Here is a 27,041-nt window from a genome sequence, read left to right as displayed (position 1 = left end):
GAGGACCCATTTCACGGGTCTGAAAAGTGAGCTCAGAGAAGCCATTTGACTTGAAGCCAGTTTGCTTGAAGAGTAGAGGGGAAGCCTGGGTGTGGAGGTCTTTGAATCATTCATTCGCTCTACAAACACCAAGTGCCTCTGAGGGTCAGGCACTGCGGCCGGGGCCGAGGATATGGAGGACACCCAGTCCCTGCCATCACGGGGCTTCTGTCGGGGTAACAGAAGACAGATATGCGAGCAAGGGTACGGCATGTGGGAGGCGACAACTGCTAGGGAGAGGAGAGTAAGGCGTATTGGCACGGGGAAGGTTGTGATTCTAGATCGTGTGGCCAGGTTTGGCCTCTCTGACAGGTGACACTGGAGCAAAGACCTGATGCTCTTTCTCTGCCTTTGCAAAAAGGAGCAAGCTGGCCTGGGGAGGGGTGCGTGGAAGGGGTCTTCTTGCCAAGGAAGCAGTTCGGCTCTGGCTGCTCTCCCCAGCGTAGGGCTGCTGCTGTTTGCGCTGTAGGCATTGTTCAGTCCCAGCTGCCCGGCAGCTCCTCCTTCTCTCCAGCCAGCAGTTTCCTGTGGCATCAGACACTTAGCTGCCACAGCTGTGCCCACAGTCCCTCCCCCCCCGCCACCCCCGCCGCCTCCACAGCGTTCCCGGAAGTTCTGAGAATGGGCCCCTGAGTGTCCCCGCAAGGGTGCGGTGGCTCCTCGGGCGGCCGGGGACAGAGAGGCATGCGGGTGCTTCCCATGGGGCTGCTCAGCTCGGAGAAGCCTCTGATCTTTGGGGAGGTGGCGAGGCTCCAGGGTCTGATGGACGGCTGTCTTCCAGACTCGGACACCGATGCGGCCACCATCCAGGAGGTCAGCGAGGCCGTGTTGGCTCTGTGGCTGCCCACAGACTCGGCCACGGTCCTACGCAAGATGAATGAGATCCAGGCCATTGCTGCCAGGCTACCCAACGTGGACCTGGTGCTATCTCAGACCAAGCAGGACATTGCTCGGGCCCAGAGGCTCCAGATGAAGGCTGAGCAGGCCAGGTATGGCCCGGGGCCCTGGGCCTGCGCTTCTCCCTGCCCGGGGCTGGACTGGGGTTTTGCTCCCTGACTCCTTGGGTTGCTGGCAGAGGGCAAAGAATCTGTACACGTCAGAGGGGTGTGGAGCGCTGGGGGACAGGAAGGGTGCTTACCGTGTGGGGGTGGTGAAGTGAGAAACGGTGTCCAGGGTCACCCTGTCTTCCATATTGGTGACGCCAAAGGGTGTCTCAGACTAACGCTCCCACTGCCCAGGTCTGCTTGGTGGGATCCCGGGATGGGAAAGCTACTGTGTTAGTGCTCCCTTTATAGTCTTGGCTGGGAGGGATAGTCTCTTGAGCTCGTTGGTCAGTGGAGCCGCGCATCTCTTCATTCGCTGGTCCCTCATTCCCTCATCTCCGCTCCCCTCCCCCGCCGCAGGAGTCGAGCCCACGCGGTGGAGGGCCAGGTGGAGGATGTGGTAGGGAACCTCCGGCAGGGCATGGTGGCTCTCCAGGAAGCTCAGGACACCATGCAAGGCACCAGCCGTTCCCTTCGGCTTATTCAGGAGAGGGTTGCGGAGGTGAGGGGGTGTGGCTTCCTTCCACTGGATTTGGGGATGAACAGACAGATTCAGGCCCAAGATACAGAAAATGCCAGAAAGTGACCTGGAAGGGGACCCAAAGAGGGAAGACTATGAGCTATGGGCCTGGCTTTGAGCTCTTGGTTTTCTGGTTGTGAGGCTTGATGGAGAAGGCCAGGGGTGGGCTCTGGGCTGCAGCGGTGTGTGTGTGTGTGTGTGTGTGTGTGTGTGTGTGTGTGTAGGGATTGGCTGAGCTGGGAGGGAGGGGGCTGCCTGGATGCCAGGGGACAGAGAGAGAGAGGGGGGATCAGCAAGGGGACAATAGTGGTATCCTGCTTGGAGAGAGTTTTTGCCACCTGATGAGCTGGGCCAGAGAAGGACAAGGCCCCTGCTTAGGAGATCTGCCACAGGCCAGGTCTCTCTCCCCACCAAGGTTCAGCAGGTCCTGGGGCCGGCCGAAGGACTGGTGGCTGGAATGACGTCGCAGCTGGGAGACTTCCGGGCACGGATGGAGGAGCTCAGCCGCAGGGCCAGGCAGCAGCGGGAGCAGGCAGCGAGGGCCCAGCAGCTCACGGAGGGAGCTGAGCAGCGGGCACTGAGCGCCCAGGAGGTGAGAGCGGGTGGAGGTCATCCTGGGCAGCACCAGTCAGGGTGAGGGTCCTGAGCAGGAGAGGACTCTGTATACTATCTGAGACCCTGGGCTCAAAAGCGATTGGAGCATGTTATTCTAGAATCATCAGAAAGGGCTTCGGGACTCACCCTGACCTGGCCTGGCATTTGGACCCCACCTCGGGCCACCTCTGGGGAGTCGGTTCAGGGGTGTTGCAAATGATCTAGTCAGTCCCTCTCTGTTTACAGAGGGACTTTGTCTGGGCCCAAAGCTCACCTACAAAACAGGTCCCTTGACATTCAATCCAGAGCCTGTCCCCTGCCGTGGCTTCCCAGCCCAGAGAGTCAGTCTTGACTTAACCTAACCTGGGCCCCACCATTGTCAGAATTGTGTCAGAGAGGTGGTCAGAGGGCCCTCCTCTGGGTCTCCAGTGGACCAGGAACTTTGGCATTCATTGTCAGTGCCAGTAGCGGCCTGGCTGCCGAGTACACTGCCGAGTGACCACTAGGTGCCTGGCGCTGGGTGGGAAAGGACAGGAGCAGACGGAGGGAGGGACGTGCAGATGAAGTAAGATACGGTTTGGGGTCTCGGGGTTTTCATAGGCCAGAGCCACCCCCTGGCATGTGGATTTGAGTGCTGTCGAGTGCTTTAGCCAAAGGTCTTTAAGACTTCGGGTGCTGCTGCTTATGGCCCTGAGATGGTTTTCCCTTTTTCAGGGATTTGAGAGACTAAAGCAAAAATATGCTGAGTTGAAGGACCAGTTGGGTCGAAGCCCCCTGCTGGGGGCACAGGGCAGCCGGATCCTAAGTGTCAAGACAGAGGCCGAGGAGCTGTTTGGGGAGACCATGGAGATGATGGACAGGATGAAAGGTGAGGGGACGCTGCTGCGGCTTGGACTCCTGTCATCGCAGGAGGTGGGTCCCAGCCCAGGGCTTCTGAGGCCCGGCCTTGTCAGAGCTGGCCGTGTGGAAGGGGCAAGAGCTGCGGGGCTTCCCCAAGTTCCCAGGAAGTTCCACGATGATGGGGCTGTGGGAAATGAGGAGATGCTCGTAAGACTCGTGCTGCCCTCAGGAGCTTGCAGTCCAGACGGGGCCATTTTCTCGGTCCCCTGTAAGATGCCTGAAACTATCCAACAGCACAAGGGGGTGTGACGGGAGCCCGCATGATCAGCACTCTGTGGACGGACGTTTCTGTTTGAGAGAAATGCTCGGTGAAGATAATATTCAGAAAAGATAAAACTTGACGTAGGCCTGGGGGAGGCTGTGAGGAAAAGCTGGGACTTTAAGACAGGGTTAGGGGGAAGCAACAAGATATGTTCTGGGGCTGGGGGGCAGGAGCACCCAGCAGGAGAGGAGGGGTGAGGAGGGTCAGAATGGTTGGGAGAGAAGCAGCGTGGTGTCAGCGTGGCCGGGTCCACAGGGCTGGCCTCAGTGCCAGCACGAGAAGGGAGAGAGCAGAGAACCATCCAAAGGTTTTGAATACAGCAGAGACAATAAAAAAATTGTTGTCAAAAGGGTTCTGAGGTTCTTCCGATGTGAGAGCAGGGATTTCCAGGAACTGGGCTCAGTCTCTAAGATGTGATGACGGGTCATTGCCCTGGTGTGCCCAGTGAACGCCACAAACAGAATTTCTCCAAATTTCAGAGAAAACAGACAAGAATCTATTTGGCCAGCAGGGGGACACCCTGGGGAAGGTTGGGCGGGTGAGTTGACGAGGTAGGCTGGAGGCCACCGCCAGCCGTCCCTGAAGGGTGAGCTGCTGAGCCTGACGGGGTTGCCGAGGCTTACGTCAGTGCCCGCCCTGCCCTCGTCCATCAGTGTTTTATGCGCGGATAAAGAATTTGTTCATCAAACCTGTGGACAACAGGTCGTTAATCCTCTAGGTAAGAGAACCAGTCATTCTAAGGCTAGCTCAGAAGGCTGAGAGGATGTGCTGAACTGAGCAGGGTAATATGAAAGAGAGGTGTTACCTTCCACTCTGGCCTTATTTGGGCCCAGGCTCACAAGTACAGCTCGGGTGAGGCCTGGCTTCTTAGTGGCTCACGTACCTGAAAACATTTTATAAGCGCTCACATGATAAAACGTTTCAAAACCGGTGAGTGAGAAGCAAATATGAATCGTTAGTCACCTGGAAAAAACCCAGGGGTTCTGAGTGATTTTAAGCTCCGTGGAAGTCGGGGGTGTCTTGCTACCGCCCAAAGGGCAGATAAATACAAAGCATGTGAAATCTTTAGTAACTGGTGTGTCACACACCTATGAATCAGAAAAGGCTCAGATTGTAGCAACGGAACAGGCATTTACCTGTTGGCAGGAATTTACCTTTCTTTGCAGGATTTGGGGGAAGATCATGTGTGGGGGTTGGGGGTCCTGGGGATGGGGACCAGGGAACACAACAGTAGCTACGAAAATTTCAATATTTGATGAGCCCACAGGCCTGGACAGGTGGCCAGTGGCTGAATGTCTGGCCAGCAGCACCACTGTTACCAGAGCCTATGGGATCTCACCTGGCGGGTGGTGTTCAGCGGGGGGACTGACAAGCCTGCACCTATCAGGGGGAGCGCCACCAGGGCTGGGAGGTCAAGAGACTCTGTAGTGACATCAGGTGAAGAATGGGTGAAGGAACTAGGGAGATTTCACCTGAGAAGGTGTGGCCTCAGACATCTCTAAGACTTCCACATGGGAGACAGAAGAGCTATATTCCCCATTTACTCCTAGGAGACGGACCTGAGACAACTGAGTGGAAGCAGAAGTGGTCAGATTCTGGCTTCATGAGACTTTGAGCAGCTAGAGCTGCCTAAAGTTGGAGCCTTGTGAGGCCGCACACTCCCTCCCTATTCCTGGGGGAGTTCGGGCTGAGGCCGGTGCCAGTTCCCGTGAGTGTGGCAGAGGCCTCTCGCCTAGGCTGACAGGATGGTACAGCTGCACTCGGTCACTTTGGAGTCCCCCACATCCCCCGTGCATAATCTAGTGGTGGCATATGGAATGGACCAGAGTGGGGACGGGGGGGGGGGACTAGATTTATCTGGAGTGATAATTAGGGAAGGGAAAGTGCAGGGGAATTCTGGTGCCCCAGCTGGCACCAGCTGTGGTCGTGGTGCCTGCTGGAGGATCCCCGGTGGGACGGCGGCTGAGTCCAGCAGTCATAGGTTGCTAATCTTGATGCCAGTGGTTTGCTTCATCAGTCTAGGACAATTGAGAGAGCCTAGCAGAGAAGGGTAGGGGCTTCCTGGGTCTGGTTTCTGTAAGAGTGGGGTAGGGGTGGAGAGCCAAGAGCTGCCTCAGTGTCCAGCTGTCCCCACCTCCCCCACCAAGCAGGTGATTTCTCCTGCGGGTGCTGTCTCTGGGTGGGTGGGAGAAGAAGGAAGGGTGGGGAGGCTCTGGGTGTCTCACCAGGTCCTCCCCCCACCCTTGCCCTCCATCTGCCCTCAGACATGGAGTCCGAGCTGCTTCAGGGGAGCCAGACCATCAAGCTCCGCTCGGCAGACCTGACGGGGCTGGAGAAGCGCGTGGAGCAGATCCGCGACCACATCAATGGGCGTGTGCTCTACTATGCCACCTGTAAGTGACGTGCCAGCCTCCAGCCCCAGGCCCCGCTCATCTGCCCTCTTTGCTTGGGCTGGATTCCATCCCGGCTCTAGGAGACTTTTCTACAGCCTTGAAGCACAGCCCGAAGCCCCCTGTGTGCAGCTGGTAAGATCTTTATGGGCTGCTGCTGAGCCTGAGCTGATGGGAAACTGTGTTGGAGAGACGGAGAGGAGGGAGGCGGGCCGTGGCCTTGGGACAAGAGCTCTAAGTGGAGGTGCACTTGGCTGGCCGGCGTCCTTGCCCTTCAGCTTCCATGGAGGCTGAAGCCTGGATGAACACAAAAACTGAACCAAAAAATGACATACAAATGAAAAGCCCAATAAAAACCTTTGGCAAGAAGTCTGGAGGTTGAAAAAGAGAAATTGGTCTGTGTCCCATAAGTAAACTTTGGCACTTGTTCCTGTCTCCCACCTGGGGTTCCGGGGCGCTCCTCTGCTCAAGCCCAAGGCCCGGTGGTATAGGGAGCACAGGCTGCCCCATGTGGCTCAGTACAGCTTGCTTGTCACCCAAACTTAGAGGGACTGGACCCCTTTGTCCCAGGACCTCATGGATCCCATCCTGAGAGACCCGATGATTTTCATCTTTGAGCAGTGACCCAGTTGCTCCTTCACAGATGAGGAGATAGAAATCCAGAGAAAGGAGGGCTTGTGTCCACATTCCCACAGCTCCAGAGGCAGAATCTGTGTCTCTTGGGATCGCAAAGAGAAGCTGCGGATGGATGTGCGTTTGTGTGTGCGGCAGACAGGGAAACGGCGCGGAGGTTTGTGAGCTAACCATGGCCTGTGCCATGTGCTAGGCATTTTCAAAATTTAAAAAAAAATTGTCTTAAAGGTTTTACTTATTTATTTGAGAGAGAGAGACAGAAACAAAGCACAAGCAGGTGGAGAGGCAGAGAGAGAGGGAGAAGCAGACTCCCTGCTGAGCAGGGAGCCCATTGTGGAACTCGATCCCAGGACCCTGGGATCATGACCTGAGCGGAAGCAGGTGCTTAACCAATGGAACCCCCCAGGAGCCCCATGCTAGGCATTTCACCTACATTTTCTTTACATTATTAATCATGTCGATTATTTACTGAGCGCTGTGCGAGATACATTGTCTGCGTTATCTCATGATGTGGGTTCCATTTGACAAGTGAGGAAACCAAGGCACAGATGGTTGTGTCACTCCCCGAAGGTCACAGATGTGGCAGGGGCAAGGGGCAGGGCAGGGCTTCAAATTCACCATCATCTAGATCATCTAATATCGTTGTTAGGAGACTGGACTGTGTGGGCTCCGAGAGAGCTGCCCTGGGAGCTGTGGTGAGGAGGGAATGAGTCACCAGCGGTAACTATGTGTCAACTACTAGAGGGCACACGCTATGCACTCAGTCTGTGTCCACCTCTACACTGCCAGGTTCCTCCAAACCCCAAGGCCCCAGCACACTCTCCACTCCGCACAGGCGCCGAAGTCCCAGAGCTGCATCTGACTTTATGAGAAACCAAATGAAGTCTCATAGAGAAAAATATGTCCATTTTATTGAGCACAACACTGAACGTGAAGCTGGAGGGGACAGGAGTACAAGAAAACGAGGGAGGGACAAGAATAATGTTTCTGATTTTCTGGGAGAGAAGAGCAGAAGCAGGATGAGAATTACCAGCTGAAATGAAAACAGTCAATCTCCAACTTTTAATTAATTGGGTGTGGGTGAGGCATCCGGCCAGGATGAGAATTCCTTAAAGCCCCTAATCACCGATTTCTTTTTTTTTCATCTGGAAGGCTGTGGTACTGCTTTTGGCCTGGGGCAGGGAGGGAGGTGTGCTGGGCCAGTTGGAGCTGATCATGGAGTTAAGGACTGGAACTTGAGAGCTCACAGCCAGAGCAGGAGCCCCCGGCCATTCATGCAGATGGGCAGGTGACTACATTAATGAGCCCGTGCTGGCCACGGGCATCAAAGCCTCGAGGCAGGAGCATGTGCTGAGCAGGAGTCGGGGTTTGAGGCTCCATATGGCTTTGCTCAGAGAAGGTGACACAGCCTGGCCAGCCCAGGAAGCTTTTCATCACAAACGACACAGACCTGGGCGAGAGCTACCTAGTTCACTGCACAGAGCCACGGCACGTAGGGTGTGGGGGCACGGAGCAGGCAGGCCAGGGAGACCCTGGGGGCGGGTGGCCGCCAGCTCCTCCCGCTCACAGCTTCAATGAGGCCTCCGCGCCTTGGAGGCTCGCTCCTGGGCTTCTGGAAGGGTCTGCCCCAGGCGGCAGCAGTCTGCTGCTTCTCACCGGCACCCACTCCTGCCAGGCCCTGCTCTGCCCGCTCCGCCTTCCTCCCGTCGCAGGGTGGACGCCGGGTTGGGAAGGCAGAGAAGAGTTGCACGCCTCTCCTGCCGAGGAAAGGGGTTCAGGGTGGCTGTGGGCCTGTGGCTCCCGGGGGCCCTCAGACCCGCTCATTCAGACTGTGATGGGGCTGGCCCTCTGGGACAGCAGCTCTCCCTGAGCCCCCTGTCTTGGCCCTCCCACCTGTGTCGCCTCACCTGAAAATCGACCCAGACGTGGGCTCCAGGGATCACATAATGAGACAGACTCCAGTCTGCCCCGCCCGGCAGTGGGAACCGCCACCCGCTTTAACTGGCACCATGACCTCTGATTTGTAGTTCCTGGAAAGCAAGCGCGGTGGGGGCTGTGACGTGTGCGGGGAAGGGACAAGAGCTGGGGCAGCTCTCCACGCCTGTGGCCTCCACTCGGCCACAGATTACAAGCCCTTGCAGAGAGGATGGAGATGACAATGAAGCCCCGCTTCCCCCCGCCACCCAAAACACAATGGTTCTGGAAACTCGAGAAATTGACTGCCCACCACGGACACGTACGCAGTTTTCTGCAGACATTTGTGATTCCCGTCGCTTCGCTAAGCTTTTAGGTAGCTCTGTGAGGTGGGCTGAGCAGGCGAGCGAGCTCTCACAGATGAGCAAACCAGAGACGGGGACATCCACTGATCCGAGCAGCCACACAGCTAGGGGCAGGGACAGGACTGCGGGCACTGCCCTCACCCCCGGCCCAGAGCTCTTCCCGCCCTGTGGAGCCGGCTCCCTTCAGCCCCAGCACCCGAGCAGGGCGAGGCCTCTGTCTCTGGCGGAGGATACGTACTGTTTCTTGTTGGCTTTTTTGAGGAGCGCGGGCTCGGAGCTGCAGGAGGACTTCCCTTTGCCCCCGATGCTCAGGCAGCTGGAGCAGCAGCCACAGGGCCCGGCGGCCAGGGGCCCCTGCTGCACGGGCACCAGGCTGCTGCTGATGCGGAGCGAGCCGTTGACCAGGCAGTTGAGGGACCGGCCCCCGGGGGCCGCCGGCCGGGCGCCGAGCTGGCAGGGCAGCCGCGTCAGGGCGGGAAGGGCCACGCTCTGCTCCAGGGTCGGGGCCTCGGGGACGGTGATCTCGGAGGAGCCGGATCTCGAGGCTTCTGAGACTGGGGTGCTGGGTGGCCTGTTCTCCACCTCCGGGCGGAGGCCTGGGCTGTGCAGGTTCATGTGCAGCTTCCTCATGTGGTGGACCACAGCGGCCGCGTTGAAGGCTTGCTAAGGAGACACGAGACCCGCCTCTGACCCTCTGCATTCTCGCAGGGCCACGGGGCTCAAGCTTTCCCTCCGCTTGGTGCTCAGCCTCCAGGGGCCCAGAACATCCCACCTGCCTCCTGCAAAGGACCACTTACCCTCCACTTGCTCTTGGCAAAGTTCTTCTGGATCTGGAGACTGACTGATGGGTAGATGTCCCGGTGGAGGGCTGTGTTCCCATCAATCCTGTGGGTGTAGAAGGGAAGCCTGGCTCATTGGGGGCCGTGCGTGCAGGACCAGGTTAAGCTGAGTGCTGTGCCTCAGAGGAAGGGTGGCCCATGGCAGGAATGGGCTGGAACCAGGGCTCCTCTGTCCCCTTGGGCAGGTCATTACGGGTTCCATGCTTTGGCAAAACCGAAGTCTTATTTTATAGTAGGTGGGCAAACTATGACCTGTGGGGCAGATCTACCCACGGCCTGTAACGAGGTCTCACTGGGACCTAGACACACCCATTCATTCAAGTACGAGCTGTGGCTGCTTCCATGCTACAAGGGCAGACTTAGTCATTGCCATATAGACCGTATGGCCAGCTAAGCCTAAAATACTTATTTTCCGGCTTCTTCGAGAATAGGCTTTCTGGGCCCTGTGTCAGAGGGTGCTCGGGTTGTCACTATCCTTTAGCTCAAAACTTTCCTCAGAACGCACCTCCTCCAGGAAGCCTTCCTCAGTGAGGCCTCCTGATGCAGGCTGCCTTCTTCCTGATCAACCATCTCTACGTGCTCCTCAGATACTAGCCATTTCATGGCCCAGGACTTTCTAGGTACTAGGGACACAGAGTAGTAACAGATGACCCTCATCCCTGGGGTCTTCCAGGGGAGCTGTGGAGCCCTTTTCCATGCCATGAACTTGAGTAATTCATGGTAAGTTGTGTAATTGCTAGAGGGAGGTAAGGAGGTGAGGCGGGCCTGCAGGACCCAGGGCTTCAGGCAGGGCAGAAACTGCCCTGGATCCTGAGGGATGCTGCATACAAGGCAAGAGGCAGGACATTCTAGGTGGTGAAAATGGTGTAACCCAAGGTGTAGGTTGGAAAGAGCTTGGGATAGGGAGTAGGGGGAGGCAGGAAGAGAAAGAGAGCTTTGAGGCCTTTCTGGAACAGAGAAGGTATGTTGGGACTTTGGGGAAATGCAGATGGAAGTAAAGGGTCAGGCCAGATTAGGGAACACATGAAGAAGCAGAGGAACCTAGGCCTGCTGTGGCAGCAGGTGGGGCACTACTACGAATCCTGAGCAGGGGTAAAGCATGAACAAGGGGTAGAGCATGCTCACTTTACTGATCAGTTCCTTTGTGATTCTTTGCCAGTCGCCTCACTTAGAGCGGGTTTCGACCCCACAGTGAAACGATGCTCTTCAGGACAGGGCACAGCTGCCTACTCCTGGGGCCACTTGAGTAGCTAGTACTGAGTACTCGTAACAGTGCCTGGCTGTGCCTGTCTCCTGCCCTTGATTAGTGACACAGTGGCCACTCTGGGGTCGGAACCCACTTCCTTAAATGCTGTCTGCAAGTCTAGCTGGACCAGACACAGGTGTCCGCGCTCCTTGCGTGCTGAAGAGCAGAGGGCCCAGGGAAGCCGACTCTTGGGAAACACCACGTGAATGAGTCGTCATGGTCTCTGGGGAACCACTAGGCTAGGGGCCAGAGCTCAGCCCACCCTCACTCACCACGGGTGCCTCAAGGCCTTCTCGCAGGTGTACCGTTCATTCGGGTCCTTCTCCAGCAGGTGGCAAATAAAATCCTTGGCTAAGGGGAACAATCAAAGACACAACAGGGACCAGGTCTCATGACTGATGGAAACTCACTTCCGGGCTGGTGGGTGGCAGTGAATGCATCCTTAACTAATCTTCCAAAGAGGCAATTTTAAGACTCTTAAAAGAGAAAAAAAAAAAAATCCAAACCACCTAACAGCAGCCCACCATAAACCACCAAAGAGAGACTCTCCATGGCCTCCCCCACACAGCACTACAGATGCAGCTCTTCTCACGAGGCCCTGCCGTGCCTGCAGGTCTCGGGGTTCTGCCTTTGCGCCATCCAGGCACCGGCAGCCACGAGTGGGCACACGTGAGTGCAGCCTCGGCCCACCACGGATCTCCACTTAACGGACCCAATGACTTGTAACGACTGCCTCCTCTCACACATGCAGACGTCGAAGGCTCTCAGTCTGGTTATATAATAAAGGCAAAACTTGGCCTTGGTTTTGCCACTCGTGCCTGGAACACTCCCTTGTGCAGGCTCTGCCCTCCTGGCTCCTCATCTAAACTCCCCCGCACTCTGCCCCCCTCCCCTTGCATCCTGTGGTTCTGTCTCCAGGAAAACAAAAGCATGAACCTGAGATGGGAATAATTTATTTGGCCTTTGAGCCAGATGAAGATTTCTCCACTCTCCTTGGCAGCTTGTTCTAGAAGATTCCCAGGGGACTTTCAAGAGCCAGGACTGTCATCCGCTGTTAAGCTCTTTTTCTCTTGGCAGCCTTTGCCTTGAGCCTGTTATCTTGTCCTTCACACCTGCTAGCCTTACCTGACTCAGAAATGTCATCCCAGAATGGAGACTCAAATTCATAGTAGCCCTCCTTGATCTTCTCGAAGAGCTTTGACTCCGTTTCTTCATAGAAGGGGGGATACCCACACAACCTGCAGTGAAACAGGAAGGAGTTATGCTGCTGAACAACCCGTCTCTCCCCTCTGCCGGCCTCCACTGCAGATCACAGGCAGGAAACAGGACCCCCAACCAGCAGTAGGAACAGGATCTGTCTGATTCTGGAACGATGCAGGCCCCATCAAGCAACTCTGGAGGGCCCCTTTGTGCCTTATTCCCCCCAAAGCCACACCGCCCCTGCTATACCTCCCAGACACTTATAGGATGTATAAAATACCTTTAAGAGAGATAACAGAACATCTGCTTGAATGTATGTTTCGTGAACGATTTTTTAGGCTATTTTGTTCTTTGTTCTTTAGTACCTACACCAGTGATTAGCGCAGAAGAGACGGTCAATGAATTTTTGTTGAGTACAAATATAAATGAGAGTAGTTACTCAACATAAGCTTAGTAAATAAAGAGTTGCGTCCCTGATAAGGAATAGATATGGTATTTTCCTAAGAGCAGAGTCATCTAGAGGTGAGGAGGGATGGTGGGGGAGTGTGATGAATAGGTTTGGAAAGGAGAGGCCAAGACTATGTGGACGGGAACTATGACCCGGTTCATTCAGGCCATCACTTTGCCTTGGGCAGACTTGCCCAGAGAGAAATCTGAGATGGGAACATTGTGCCCACTTGGCTTGGCCTCTCCTTTCTTCACTGCTCGTTCCATAGAGCAGGACTCAACACAGTTATAGAGAGTAAATGGGGGTGGGATGCAGGAAGAGACAACCATATGGCTGAACAGTGGGTTCACACTGAGCTCTGTTGTAATAACCTGGTGGAGACCAGGACGGAAACCTTTGGCGCTGTGTGCATGGTAAGTGTGAGTGTGTGTGTGTGCGCGCACGTGTGTGTGTGTGTGTATGTGGATGCACATGTGTACACGCACACCTTTGAAGGTGGATGTTGCTTTAGGAACTAAGATGAGGGGGAGAAAAAGGATGAGCCGTTCTGAGATTTCCCAGGAACTGAGCCAATGCCGGCTTCTACTCACAATATGTAAGTGATGACGCCAATGGACCAGCAATCCACAGCCTTGCTGTAGGGTTTCTGGGCCAACACTTCCGGAGCTGCAGCAAACCAAAGGTAGAGTCAGGGATGGAACAAGAAGAGAGGGCTGAGGGGTGGAGGTCAAAGGTGAGGAAAAGGATGAGAGAAGCGGACTAGGAAGCTCCTTGGATGGTAGTGTTTCTGTAAGAATGAAAACTTTCCCAGGGCAGGGACTGGGGCTCTCCCATCATCCTGAATCTTCCTCCATCAGCCTGGAAGGTTCCCATGACAGGGCCTATGACTCTTACATCAGACCGGGGCTACATCTCTCCCATCAGACTGAGTACTCTCTGAAGGCAGGTCTTGGTCTCCCCATGCAGCTAGTGTGTCCCAGGGCTGGGGTTGTGTGTCTCTGTTCAGATGGGGACATATGTGAAGTAGGGGCAGTCTCTCCCACTAGACTGGGATCTCCCTAAGGGAAGAGACAGAGTCTTCCACATCAAATGAGGAACTCTTAGAGGGAAGTGATAACTGTCCCATCCATCTCAGGTAACTTCTGCTGTATCAGATCAAGAGCTCCATGAGAAAACAAGCCATGTCTTCCCTGACTGGGAGAGTAGAGAGTTACCTTCTGAATTCATCCCAGATACCAGGGCTTTGTACTCGGTGGGACTCAACACCTACTGACTGACCTCTATTTGAGGGTGAGAGCAGGTATTTCCTCTATTAAGCTAGAGGTCACCTTTCTGTGTGCCATCCTCAACCAGGTGATGAGTGGCTAAGAGGGAAGTAGGCAGGAGGGGATGCTCTGAGTATTGGTTTTCTCTCCATGGATCTCAGGAATGTTTTCACCTGGTAACTTGATGGCTTTTACTTTTTTGGGGACCTTCAAAGCCTCCTGTTTAGGTAGGAGGCCCCATCTCTACCAGTTTATTAGGGAATATATTTGGGGGAGCACGCCTGGGTTCCTCAGCTTTGAACTCAATACTATTCCTCCAGGATACTAACACCTGGGGCACTGAGGTCTCTTCCTGGGCATGGGAGAAAGGAAAAGGGGTGCCTAGTGTCAACCTCTTGGTAATCTAACCATCTCTGGTTTATGCTCCTGTCTCTCCCCCTCATCTAGCCAGAAAGACAAAGCAGGATGTCTGTCTGCAAAAATGAGAGCTAAGTATAGGCAGGGGCTGTGGGATGGCTCAGGGGTAGGCTGTCTCTAAAGATGCAGGGTTTGGGAGCAGGAGGGGTAGTTCCAGAGATACATGATCTACCCTAAACCTCATAGTTAATGCTCTACTTGGATTGCCTTTGAAGTTGAACCCTGTCTCCCGATAACCACCCCTCCCCATGAGGTTGAACACAGCCAACTGGTCAACCTTCCTCCTCTTCCCAGACTCACCCACATAGCCTGGGGTCCCACAGGCAGTGGACATGACTCCACTCTGTTCCATCTTGGACAGACCAAAGTCTGTGATCATGATCTTAGAGTTCTCTTCAGGGGTTAGGTACAGCAGGTTTTCAGGCTGTGGGAGAAGAGCGATATCATGCAATGTAGGATATAATCATCTGATATACAGATATCTTTTTCTCACCTGATATATAATTTCTTAGGAAGCTGTGTTCTGGGCTCCTGACTTCAAGGTCAGGCTCATCTCCCCCAGCTCTTTCCTCCTTCCTCCTATCTACAGCCCCCTACTCCATATCCAAGCACTCCGTATTTTGCTCATGGCCCTCATGTTGGTCAGCTGTATAGCCATTAAGGTACTACACCCACCCTCCCCGCATCCCCAGCTACTCTAAGACTGTTTCTTGAGGGGACCAAACCATGGTTAATTGTCTTCTCTGATTTCTCCAAAGTCTAGTACATGCTTGGTGCAACCTTGACCCCCCCCCATTAAGTATTTCTTATATTTGATTTTGACTGTGGCTAGGTTCGAGAAACATGTGGATTATCTTGGTATCCTACTAGGGTGAGGCCCCATGGAAAGTTCAGGAAAAGGCTGAGATAAAAATTAGCAATGATTGTTCAGTCATTTAAGTTTTGTTTAAGGAATCTGAGGGCAGAAGGGACCTTAGGAGTCTACTGATCCTACCCTCTCATTTTACACGGCTTAGACTGCCCATGACCCAGGCAAGCTTCCTAAAGGGTCATTCTCTGTGTCCCACTGAGGGCTCCCACTTTGGCACCTTTAAGTCTCTGTGGACGATGCCATTCTCGTGGAGGTATTTCACTGCTGACAAGACCTGCTGGATCACCAGGCTGGCATCCTTCTCTGTGTAGACACCCCGCTCCAGGATCCGGTCAAAGAGTTCCCCGCCAGAAACACTGTGGGCATAGGGGCAAGTGCAGGAATCCAGGTCTTATTTCAGGTCAAAGGGACATAAGTGTGTTTGCTCTGTAGCCATGAACACACAGCTGTGGTGGAAGAGGCAGGTGCCCATGGCCTGGGCAGGGAGGTCTACTTTAGTCTGAGAAAAACTCCTTTGGGTGTTGGAGTAATATCAGGAGGGAGTCATTTCTTTGGGCCATCCATTGCCCTCTCCCTGGACTCTTCCTTAAAATGCAAAATGCTCCTGGTTAGAGTCAAGCAAGTAGCCCATAATCCCTTTGTGGACACATTCTTAGCTGCCTACTTTCCTGGCCTAGGACCCAGGGAATCATGATGAAAAGGAGAGGTGAGACTGAAATTGGGCCAACGCAGGACAGAGATGGTGTACAAAGGAGACCAACTGTGCTTGTGTCGGGATTTCTTTCCTCATTGTGGAAAGCTGGGCTACCTAAAGCCGGAGTCATGGACGGAGCTGTAGCAGTATTTGGAGACTCTAGTGGTATGGCATCTTAGGACTCAGGGGTTTTAAGATCCATTCTGCCCCCGTTTCTTGAATGCCATCTACACTACTTCTGCCAAGAAGTTCTGTAGTCCATAGTGGAACACCTCAGAGGGAGACCACTCACTACCTCCTAGGAAAGACTGCTTTATCTTTCACCACCTTCTCAGTATTTCTCTATATTATGATGGAACCCACTCCTTGCAGTTTCTACCTGGGGACACCACGTCCACCCATGGGGCCACACAGAACAAGAATACCATCCTTTCACGTGAATCGTTTCCAGTATGTGAAGGCAGCTGAGGCCCTCTCCAGGGCAAACGTTTCAGCCTATGTCAACCATGAACCAGGGCTTCCAGTTCTGTCACAGGCCTGGCCCCCTTCTCACTGTCCCCGGACACTGGCTATGGACATGCGCGTGTGATAGGACCATGTGCGGACGTGCACATGCGATAGGACCATGCAGTAAAGAAATAGGAGAATTTCTCTAATCAAAAGGCACACCACCCTACTCCTTTTCTTTCTGTCGAAGGCCCTGGGCTCTGCCACAGGAGCTAGAGGCCCAGGGGAAAGACAGTCTTTATGCACAAGGAGGAATTCCTGACTTGGAGGAGCCTGGGTCCTAGCGCTGGTACTCTCCTCGGCTTTGCCACTCTTTGGGGACAGCTCAATCTGCCTGCTTCCTGCCTCCCCTGCTGTCTCAATGTGGGCTAATCCTGCTGAACTGGCCTCATTAAGGTGCCACATGGTCCCTGCTCACTTGTTAGTGCTGTTTTGCCTCCCCGCCCCCCCCCCCCCCACCTCACTCCCTTGACCACCTGCTCCCTCTAGTCACTGCACCTCAGGTGAGCTGAGGAGTTAAAAGGCTGCTTAGGCCTGAGTTAGCTCATCTGAGTATCTGAGGAATCAGCCTGTCGGTCAAAAATACTGCATCTAGCTACAGAGATTGCAGAGTGGGGGTGTGTGTGTGTGTGTGTGTACTTTATAAATAGAAGTTTCTCTGAGTCCAAGGCTGAGCCCTCAGAAGCACCAACCAGCATTCACTCCCAGGCAGAACTCCTATTTATACGTGACAGGGATGTGCAGACTTTTCTAGTGAGGTCCATCTCTGTCCCACAGATGGGCACACACACGGTCACAGCTTGTTTTAATGCTGATGGATCTCTTTCGAGAAGGTCTTTTCTTTAAGTATCAAATTGAAATCTAGGTACCTATGGTTTCTAATCCCACAGTAATTTTACCCTGGAGTGGCATTAAGACATTTATTTTTATTTCTTTTTTAAAGATTTATTTATTAGGGAGAGAGAGAGAGAGCATGAGCAAGCAGGGGGAGGAGCAGAGGGAGAGGTAGAGAAAGAATCCTCAAACAGACTCCCTGCTGAGCATGAAGCCCAGCGAGGGGCCGGATCCCAGGACCTCGAGAACATGACCTGAGCGGAAATTAAGAGTCGCCTGCTTAGCTGACTGAGCCACCCAGGTGCCCCAACATTAAGACATTTAATATTCAGTGTGATGGACACAGACTGGTCAAAATGGACTCAAGCCATGGTGCCAGAGAAGGGTTCTGGAGGTGCCCCGCCATGCCAGGCATTATCCCTTCAGCTGTGGGGTTGTGGGAAGGTCCGGAAAGTCTGACGGGGGCGGCTGGGACAGCAGGGGAAAATGAATGAAATGGAGTCACAGCTACTCACTGACTTGTAGAAAATATTTTTTAACAACTGGTAAGGCTGTACTGGTACAGACCATTTCAATCATCAGTCCTAGATTTACCCCTCAGTCCACACAGAACAAGTTTGTGACCAGAAACATACTTAGCCTGAGAGAATTCTTGGCATTTGTAAAGCTTCTTTAGCTAATTTTTGATCTTATCTTTTGAATCCCCATACTCCCCTCACCACCTCTAGGCCTCCCAGGCCCCCAAGACACCTGTGGAGGACGTGGGTCACCTTTCACTTACAGCTGCATGACCAGGTAGTAGTGAGTGGTGCTCTCGTAGATGTCCTCTAGGGTCACGATGTTTTCATGCTTGATCCTGGGGGGACACGTAAGGCTCATGGTGAGTGGTATGTGGTGTAGGTGGGTCAGACAAGGAATGGACACCCAGCCCACCGGACTTTTATTTCTGTTAAAGACTTCTGATGACAACGTTTAGGAAGAGCAGATCCTTGTGAAGCCTTCCCAATAAAAAAGCAGTCACAAAGAAATCCTAGAGAAAAGATGCCAGGGTTGTATTCAATCCATATTTTTGAATGGATAATTGATCATCCTGTCTTCAGGGAACCAACATTTTGTCACTTCCCCAGAAATCTCTTTAGACTTTACCAAAGGTAAAAGTTAAAAGAACTGAAGAAGGCTACGAACACACCCCAAACGAAATTATTTTACAAAATGGGTATAGGATCTCCTTCAGAAACACCCTTGAAGAGAGCGGGCTGCAACAGAAGAGAATCAGGTTAGCTAAGCCTCCTCATGGGTGACCATGGAAGGAGTTTTGCAAAATTATTATTCCAGAATATTGTGAGGAGCAAGGAAGGTGCTGATTTCTGGGGTCAGTTCTGTGGGATGTTGTGGATCAGTAATTCTCAACCAGGGGCTCTTTTTTCCCCCGGCAGACATTTGGCAATATCTTGAGACATTTTTGTGGTTGTGACTGGGGAGGAGGGAGGCGCTAACTGGCATCTAGTGGGTAGAGGTGGGAATGCTGGTAAACATCTTACAATGCACACAGAGTAGCCCCCCAACCCAGTAAAGAATTATCTCGGCTAATATATCAGTAGCACCGTGTTCAGGAAAATTTGCTCTAGATTCCCTCTGCCTGGGATTACTCAGGGGCTAATGCAAGCAGCATAATCATATTAACTGGGGGGGGGGGGGCTTGGCCTCATAGGCAGCAATTCTATGCATGCCTTTCCAGGAGGAACATTTCTTTTTTTTCTTTTTTAAAAAGATTTTATTTATTTATTTGACAGAGAGGGGCACAGCGAGAGAGGAACACAAGCAGGAGGAGTAGGAGAGGGAGAAGCAAGCTCCCCACTGAGCAGGGAGCCCGATGCGGGGCTCGATCCCAGGACCCTGGGATCATGGCCTGAGCCAAAGGCAGACGCTTAATGACTAAGCCACCCAGGCACCCCAGGAGGAACATTTCTAGGAAGTTTAACTCATGGCCATGCAGCACACGGGTGAAGAACTTGGACTCAAAGGTCACTTGGGCTTGAGTGTGGATCTAGCGTACTCAGGACGTACTCAGGAACTGGGTGACTTGGGTTGGCTTTCTCTAATATTCTAAAGCCCACTTTTTGGCCTGTTAAGTCCATCTCTCTCATAGGGTTATATCAGGATTAAAAGAGAGAATGCATGTAAACTGCTAAGCACAGTGCCTGGGGAATAGCAAATACATAATAAACTGTAGCTATCATGTTTAAGTTTAATTTCTAAAAATACAGACCTGTTACAGTGGTTACCTGATGGATTCAACCACATTCACTAGCTGACAATGCTAACGTAGTTTATCAATGGTTCATTACAATCAGATACTGACGGGGCACCTGTGCTGTTAGGGATGCTGATAAATGCAGTGGTAAGCAGGACCACCATAGTCCTTGCTCTCAGTGAGTTCACAATCTATCTCGGCTCTAATCTCCCTGGAGCCCAAACTGGTATCCCCAGCACCCTCCCTGTAGTGACTGGGGAATACATAGATTCAATATGTTCCAGCAATGTCCTTCTATTTCCTCCAAGCCTCCTTTGATTTCCTTTCCCAAGCAATGATATCACTATCCACTGAATTGCTCAATCTCAGCTTCATTTTTTAAAAAAATAGACTTATTTCTTTGAGTGAGAGAAAGAGAGAGTAAGCAAGTGGGGGTAGGAGGGACAGAGGGAGAGAAGCTCAAGTGGACTCCATGCCAAGTCTAGAGCCCAACATGAGGCTCAATCCCACAACCCAGGAGACCACGAACTGCCGAAATCAAGAAGCAGACGCTTGACCAACTGAGCCGCCTGTATCATTTTTCATACTTTTCTCTTTTATACTCTTACTGGTCTACCTGAACCCAGGCACTTCTCGTTCTTGAATCCAGTCTTCCTGCTACCACATGATCTTGCTATTACCTTCGCTTGTATCCTCATCCTTGGCTGAGATTACTGAGGAAGTGTTAGAATTGGTCTCCCATCTTCTAGGCGCTAATCAAATCCATGTTCCACCATCCTTAAGAGGAATGGCTCTAAAATAGAAATCTGATCATGTGAGCCTTTCCTTAAAATTCTTTGATGACTTTTCTTTGCCCACAGAATAGAGTCGGTGCTCTTTATCATGGTATCCAAGACCCTTCATAATCAGGTCTCATTTGATTCCATCTCCTGCCCCTTGATGGTCCTCACTCTAAGCTCAGGGGGTCCCAACACTGACTCTTCCCTAATGTCCTCTGTACTTTCACAGTTCTATGTTAAAATTTATGTTACCCTCAGCCTGAATTCCCTTTCTGCATTGCCTCTTCTGTCTCCATCAAATTCTGCTCATCTATCAAGGTTTCTTTTCTTTGAAAATGTACCTAATACCCCATACTCATTAAAAAAAAAAATGTAGGCAAAAAAAAATCTCTGTCTTCTCTAGACTTTGACTTCTGCTACCACTGGTTCATGCTCAGTGGAATTAGAGTTTGTTATGGGCACTTCTGTCCATGCCGAGAAAATGTGAGCTGCTGAAGGTAAGGGATTTTAGCAGCCTTATTCTTGTGTTCCTGATGCCCAATACACTTTCGGCACACCACGGGGTACCACAAGGCTTTATTATATGGGTCCTGCTGTTACAATTTGATGGTGTGTTAGTGTGGCCTCTGTCATGACGGTTGGGTGCTGAACCTACATTTGCTTCGGTACAATCCAGGCTAATTTCCAAATCTTATTCTGCTTCCTTAATTACTGATTCTTCCTGGTATTGGCCCTCAATTGATTTTTGTGCCTTCCAGCTAATTACTCTCTGGTGTACATGCACAAACCAGGTCTGGCACCAGCTGGTTTGCTAATCAATTTGCTGTACGCCTTTCCCACTGCGCTCACTCCTCCCTCCCCAGATCAGCCAAGACACCTGTCTGGCTAAACTTAGCCGACTGATCAAACAGACCCATCAAAACGATGAAAGAAAGCAGTGCCTTTAGGTGTGGAAATCAGCTTCAGTCCTTCTCGAAGGTAATTTGTGAAGGAAATGTTGTGATCCCACAGATGCACTCGGCCAATACTAGGACCCACTCACTTTCTCAACACGGCAATCTCATTCTCCAGACTGCTGTCCCGGAAGGCCGGTGACTTCTTGATGCACTTCAGGGCAAAGAGCTTCCCCGTCAGCCTTTGCTTCACCAGGAAAACTTCTGAAAAAGCTCCTCTAAGTAGAAGACACCAAGAAATAACAATTAGTACTGGCTGGCTTGGGAACACTGTTGGAAGTAAAACCAAGGGGTAGATGAAGGACGGCGTGGCTGGTAATTAGTTTCCATTGTTACTGTGGGGACCTGAGGAGCTGTATCGAGGGCAGAGCCTATCTGACAAGCCCTGGGTCCTTTCTTTCCAGAAGGAAAAGTTTCTACTACAGACACAGAGACTAGCTGGGTGCTATTTCCTGATCCTATAATTTGTGAAGGACTCCCAGGGACTCGGCTTTGGTTATGGAGAAATTTCCATCTGGCCGAACCATTAAAGAGGGGCCACTGCAGAGCCAGTTTACTTTGCTTGTTCCAGCACGATGGAGTGTGGCACACTGGAAGAGCAGCTGGAGGTAGCACTGGGGACAGGGCTCAGGCAGGGATGGAAAAAAACTCCAATCTCTGTTTTCGATGGTGATAATTACCCTGAACTCATTATCAGATCCTAAGGGGAGCTGAGCACCCTCTCATTCAGTGGGATCTGTGAGAAAGAAAGACAGGACCCCAGCAGCTCTGGGCAGGTTTTCTGAAGATGGAGAGGCTGGAATCCAATGGAAACACAGGGTAGGATTCCAAAGAACAGCCTTCTTCTTCTTCTTCTTCTTCTTCTTTTTTTTTTTTTCTTTTAAAGGGACCTCCGAGACCAGGCTGGAGCTGGAGCTGTAGTTAGCTAGCAGTGGATCCTGGAGCCCAAGTGCCCATAAGTGAGGACCTCAGCTTTGTGGGTGACAAGTCACTTAACTTCTATAAACCCAGTTTCTTGATCTGAAAAGGGGGAGTGTCAATAGTAGCTGATTCACAGGGTTGTTTAGAAGGCTAAATGCATTAACATATGTAAAGTGCTTAAAAGCATTGCTGACATCTGTTATACTGCATGTGTTAGACACTATTATTGTTATTAATATTATTATTTGAATACCATTAGGGAGGACACCTGGTAGTGACAAGAGGCCATAGCGTGTAAGGGAGGAAACAGCTGAACCATCCTCTCCCAGGCCATCTGGGGATTCTAGAATGCAGGCCCAATAGCAGTGAAGCTTGTGCAAGGACTTTGAGAATCTGCATGAGAAAATACTTGGTGTTTCCTGGGTCTGAGCTTCCTGTTTCCCCCAGCTGCACTCGAACTGAGTTAATCAGAGCCTTCAGAGCTTCCTCTATCCAGTCATTCATTCCTTCACTCATCCCTTCAATCAAGATTTATTGAGCACCTACTGAGTCAGACACTAGAGATAAAAAGGTAAGTGTTTCTGGTCTTAAGAGGCCTGTAGACAAATGAGGAACACAGACAAATGAGCCATTAACATTTGATGTGAAAGTTGTTATTAAGCACTCAGTGAATGCTTGTTCAGCTGACAGATCCTCTGCGCTAGCCCTCAGCTGAGTATCAGTCTAGCGCAGAGTCTGGCGTGTGAGATGGACACGTACAGAGAAGCAGGGGGTGTTGGGAGACCACAAACAATGAACACTGCAGACAGGGTCTCTGCTCGGCTCTGCTATCAGCAGATGCTAGTCACCTTGGAACCACTGCACATCTTCATACAATAATTATCATAACACTTCTCCCCAGTAGATAGCAAGCTGGAAACAAGGGCACTTTTTTCCTAGTGTGTACAATGCGGTCGCTTGGAGTAGCTAAGAAGCACGTAATTAATTCTAGGCCTTTGGGCTTCAGAGCACCCTGAACCCAGTTTTAAGGGGTGAATGGGAGTCAGCCCAGTGACGAGCTGGAAGGGCTGTCCCAGGTGGGGGTGAGAGGGACTAGCATGGAGGCACAGGAAAGCAGGGCGGGATGGGGCTCCTGGGGCCCAGCACCATCTGTGAACTATGAGACAGGGAACAAGGGGGAGAGTCAGGAATGTGCAGGAGAACCCGGTCCTCTGCCTGATCGCATACGGAAAATGCTAAAGAAATGCGTGGTGGATGGCTGGATGGAAGCCTGGAAGGCTGGATGTGGGAGAAGTCTGGCCTGGGATTAGCTGTGTGTTCTACTCATCTGCAGATCCCGCTTTCCCTAGTGTGAAAGGAGAGAAGTGAACCACACAGCCTTCAAGGTTCCTGCTGGCTGTGACTTTCCGGGACCCACTTTCAGAGTCCCCCCCTTCACCTGTACACACAGGTGCCCCCCCATTTCAAAGCTGACACCCACCCTGGGTCCTCTTGTGGAATGAGATCAAATTGAGGCCTTCCTGGGGGTGTCACTTGTATTGCAGTGTGTGTGAACGGCGCCGCCTGGAGTTGTGCAGTGTCGTGGCAATTCGAAATGGTGCTATTGCCCTTCTGCCTCAGGCTGCTTTGTACAGTGCAAGTGCGAGTGTGTGTGTGTGTGTGTGTGTGTGTGTGTGTGTGTGTGTGTATGTTGCATGTGGCACATGTGGTGTGGCAGGGGAGAGCAATCACAAGACTTAATTGTGCTGTTGGTCAGACTGGGGAGCAGAGGGAGCGGAGAGCTAGTTTTGAGCAGTTAAGGTTGCTGGGGTCAGAAGGCAAGACAGGTAGAACCTCTAGAGCCAGGAGTGCTTTACTGCCATAGAACTTGGTCTGCCTTTCCTGCTCTGAGGAGCTCTCCCCTCTTGCTGGGAGAGGTGACGGAGGTTCGAGGAGAAAAGCCTCTTCCTGCCAGTGGAAGGAGGGCTGGCAGCTGGTGACATTCTCCCTGCTACAGACTAGCTCCTCCCAGTCTCCCTCCCTTAGGGCCCTAGAACTGTGGGTGACCTCCGGGCAGAGTCAGTAAAAGCCTTGTCTCCCTGGTGGGTTGTTCCAGAAGAGCTGAGGGCTACAGAGAAGGAGCCTTTGTCCTGAGATTCTGGGGCATCGTGCTCAGGGGAGTCTGCTCTGCCCACTGCTCCCTTCCATTCAGCACCTCCCCTTAGTAACGACATGGGGTCTGCAGCCTGGGGTGGCCTGGCCCACTCCTGGGCGCTGCAGGGGTGCCTACTCTTTAGCTTTTGTTCAACTGCTGCAACAGCTGTTACCTGCCCCCTGTCTTGTCCCCTCAGTTCCCCATATCAGGGCGGGGCTGGGTAGGTTAGAGCAACTGAAAGCATGTAAAATAGAGATTCCTGGCTGCCCTGTCCTGCCCCTGTTCCCTTCCCCAAATTCCAGGGCGGTAGGTCTGGGACTGAGAATCTGTCTTTTTTTGTGGGTTGGGGGGACCTACATAGGCTAAAATGCTACTAGGGAATTATTATTAACTCTCTTGAGTGTGGCAATACCATTGTGCATATAGAAGAAAATGCCTTTATTTTTAGGAGATGCAGACAGAAGGATTCCAAGGTGACATGTCATAATGTTTGCAACTGTTTACAAGTTGTTCAGGGAAGTCAATGTGTATGTGTGTGTGTGTGTGTGTGTGTGTGGTGTGTATGTAAAGCAAATATAGTGAAATGTCAACAATTGTTGAATTGAGGTGGCGAGTATATTGGTGGTTCAGGTACTACTATTTCACTTACTTTTTTTTTTTTTTAACTTAGATATTTTCACAGTTGCAGCTCCCCCAGTGACTCTGATGTCCCTCCAGATTTAGGACCTCTGTGGCCGAGCTCCATGAGAGCAGCAAGTGTCTGGCTTTTGCCAGTCCCACAGCCCACGTCTGAGCAGACCATGAATAAGCACCTGTCAACCTGGGCATCCTCCCTTCCTTCTCTTGGTTTTTGGGATTCTTAGCAAATCATTTCTGATTCACGCATGAGTCTTATCCCTCTCTCCTGCCAAAAATCCCCTCTAGCCACCCCCGTCTTGGCAAGGGTTCTTGATGGAGGGCCAACACTGTGATGACCAGCACCAGTGCCGAGATCCTCCTGGGGGGCTCAGATCCCGACACTTGCCTGAGCAGGGAGAGCTCTGGGGGTCTCGTCTTGGGGCCAGGCCTGGCTCCTCTGCATCTACAGTGAGAGTGTGGGCAGCTGTCACTGCCCAAGGTCACTGACTCCTGGCCAAGGCAGAGGGAGCTAAACTTAGCCCGAATTGGCTCAAGAGAAAGCTTGCTTGAATGGACAGCCTACTCACTGCCCCTCACTTCCTGGGGCCCAATTAGCCCAGACTAATTAGCTGGCCAGCTGGGGTCCTGAGGCTACGGAGCCGGGGGCCTGGAGCCGTTGGCAGCCTGCGTCAGAGCCTGCGCCCCCCCCTCCCCCCGGAGGAGAGGCAGGACTGAGTGGACAGTCAGCTCCAGACAGGCTGTCTCTGTTCCTCCAGCCGTGTAATCGTTGTCAAGGGGCAGGCGCAGACACTCCAGAGGCTGGTAGGAGTTTGGACTACGGCGTGACTTTATTTTTCCAACATGACACTTAAATACAGAGCAGAGAGGATGGTGGTGGGGAGCAGACTCCGGCGTGTGTCCCGTCAGCTCTCTGAGCTCCAGAAGCCCCTTCTCCTCTGTCTACAGCAGACAGTGGGGTTGGCTGACCTGCTCGCTGCCAGAGGAAATAAAGAAGCTGGAGAAGGAGGCCCAGGAAAGAACTAGGGCCACTGAATCTCTGGCAGGGCTCCAGACTGCCTCTGTCCTGCTGTGGCAAGAAGCCACAGGTTGTCCCAGAAGCAGGGTCCCTGGGGGTGGGCCAGGGTGGAGAGCCTAGGGAAAGGGCTGGTATCCCTGTGGGCCCCAGCGTATGAAACCACGGTAGCTTCCTCTGCTCTACCTACCTAGTCCCTTCGAGCTGCTGAGATGATGTCCCAGCAGCCTCAGTCCCAACTTGTCAGCTGCTGCTGGCCCAGAACAATTCTTTCCAGGCTCCCCCCACCCCCACCCAGCGCACAGCCCCACTGCCCCATCTCTCAGCCCCGGGACTCACGATCCCAACACTTCCATGAAGATGAAGGTTTTCCGGATGTTCGTGGTCTGTTTCTTCCAGGAGCTGCAGTCATCGTCTTCCTTTCGACCCATCGCCTCCAGAGTTGAAGCTTTGGGGGAAGCTTTGAGGAAGGCGAGAAAAGGTCTGATCAAGCTAATGTCTCAGACAGGATGAGAACATGGCCAAAAGAATAGAAAACACATCTTTCACATAGTAACTAGAACGAAGGATTAGGAGCAAAACCTGGATAATGGGCAAAAATAACACTGTTCTCTCCAGTTGCTTTTTTAAAATTACTACAACAGGGGTGCCTGGGTGGCTCGGTGGGTTACGTGTCTGCCTTCAGCTCAGGTCATGATCTCAGGGTCCTGGGATCAAGCCCCGAGTTGCCCCCAACCCCGCACTGGGTGAGCTCTCTCAAAAAAAATCCGAAATTACTCTAACAAATGTATTGCACGTCGATTACCTGCCCACTGTACTTGCTGAACACTCAAGGAGTTGAGAGTCTAGTGGTGCAAAGTCCACTTTGTACGTATGTATTTAAGGGCAATAACGCACACATGTATGGATTAGTACACGAACATCCACCTCGGGGGGATCTGAGCTGAGCTGTTTCCTGTGTTTCCAGGAGATGGCCAACGTGTTGATTCAAACCGAGGAATCAGCCCCACATCCTGTCTGTTACCATCTGTTGTATCCATTCTCCCACCTCCCCAGTTATGCTTACTGCTACCTCTCTCCTATCTGTTCTGGGCTAAATGAAAGGCATCATTCGAAGAACGAGTATCGTTTCCTTCCCAACTCCCACAACATTAGTACAGGGCTGGAGAAACAGTTATTCATTAAAGTCTGAGCTGAATCTTGTCCTCTTTGTATCGGGGTTCCAGAATTGCCATATTCATTCACCCGAGTCAGCAGCTGTGATGCGCCGGGTGCCGGCTGCGTACCAATGATGGTTCTGTCTTGGGACCGGCAGGCTCCAGGGGGCATGCAATGAGCAAGGGAAGTACCCCACGTGCAGTGACGGAG

General features: G+C 52.4%; 2 protein-coding genes across 8 annotated transcripts in view; one reads left to right on the top strand and one right to left on the bottom strand.

Annotated features, from left to right (window-relative positions):
• Positions 1-6,605, top strand: part of LAMB3 (laminin subunit beta 3) — a 63,463-nt gene extending 56,858 nt beyond the window's left edge. For all 5 annotated transcript variants that reach the window (XM_080825281.1, XM_080825284.1, XM_080825280.1 and 2 more), the window contains 5 exons: positions 821-1,028; positions 1,443-1,584; positions 2,018-2,194; positions 2,911-3,064; positions 5,623-6,605. In XM_080825281.1, coding sequence (XP_080681407.1) covers positions 821-1,028; positions 1,443-1,584; positions 2,018-2,194; positions 2,911-3,064; positions 5,623-5,759 — 818 coding nt within the window. In that variant the 3' untranslated portion in view covers positions 5,760-6,605. The remainder of the gene's footprint in view (positions 1-820; positions 1,029-1,442; positions 1,585-2,017; positions 2,195-2,910; positions 3,065-5,622) is intronic.
• Positions 6,606-8,320: 1,715 nt separating this feature from the next.
• Positions 8,321-26,104, bottom strand: CAMK1G (calcium/calmodulin dependent protein kinase IG; the record flags this gene model as incomplete). Of its 3 annotated transcripts, none has more annotated exons than XM_080825051.1 (11): positions 8,321-8,411; positions 8,899-9,323; positions 9,458-9,545; positions 11,018-11,096; positions 11,871-11,983; positions 12,984-13,059; positions 14,316-14,499; positions 15,164-15,302; positions 17,763-17,837; positions 21,057-21,185; positions 26,013-26,104. In XM_080825051.1, 11 exons carry the CDS (start codon positions 26,102-26,104, stop codon positions 8,321-8,323), a joined length of 1,491 nt encoding a protein of 496 aa, XP_080681177.1. The 3 variants fall into 3 exon arrangements, with proteins under 3 accessions (XP_080681177.1, XP_080681178.1, XP_080681179.1); XM_080825052.1 differs by having other exon boundaries at positions 14,376-14,499; XM_080825053.1 differs by lacking the exons at positions 8,899-9,323; positions 9,458-9,545 and having other exon boundaries at positions 14,376-14,499.
• Positions 26,105-27,041: the final 937 nt, after the last annotated feature.

This window comes from Martes martes (assembly GCF_963455335.1).
Source record: "Martes martes genome assembly, chromosome: 15".
In the NCBI taxonomy this organism is placed as follows: Eukaryota; Metazoa; Chordata; class Mammalia; order Carnivora; family Mustelidae; genus Martes; species Martes martes.
This window is presented reverse-complemented; position numbering and strand designations above follow the sequence as displayed.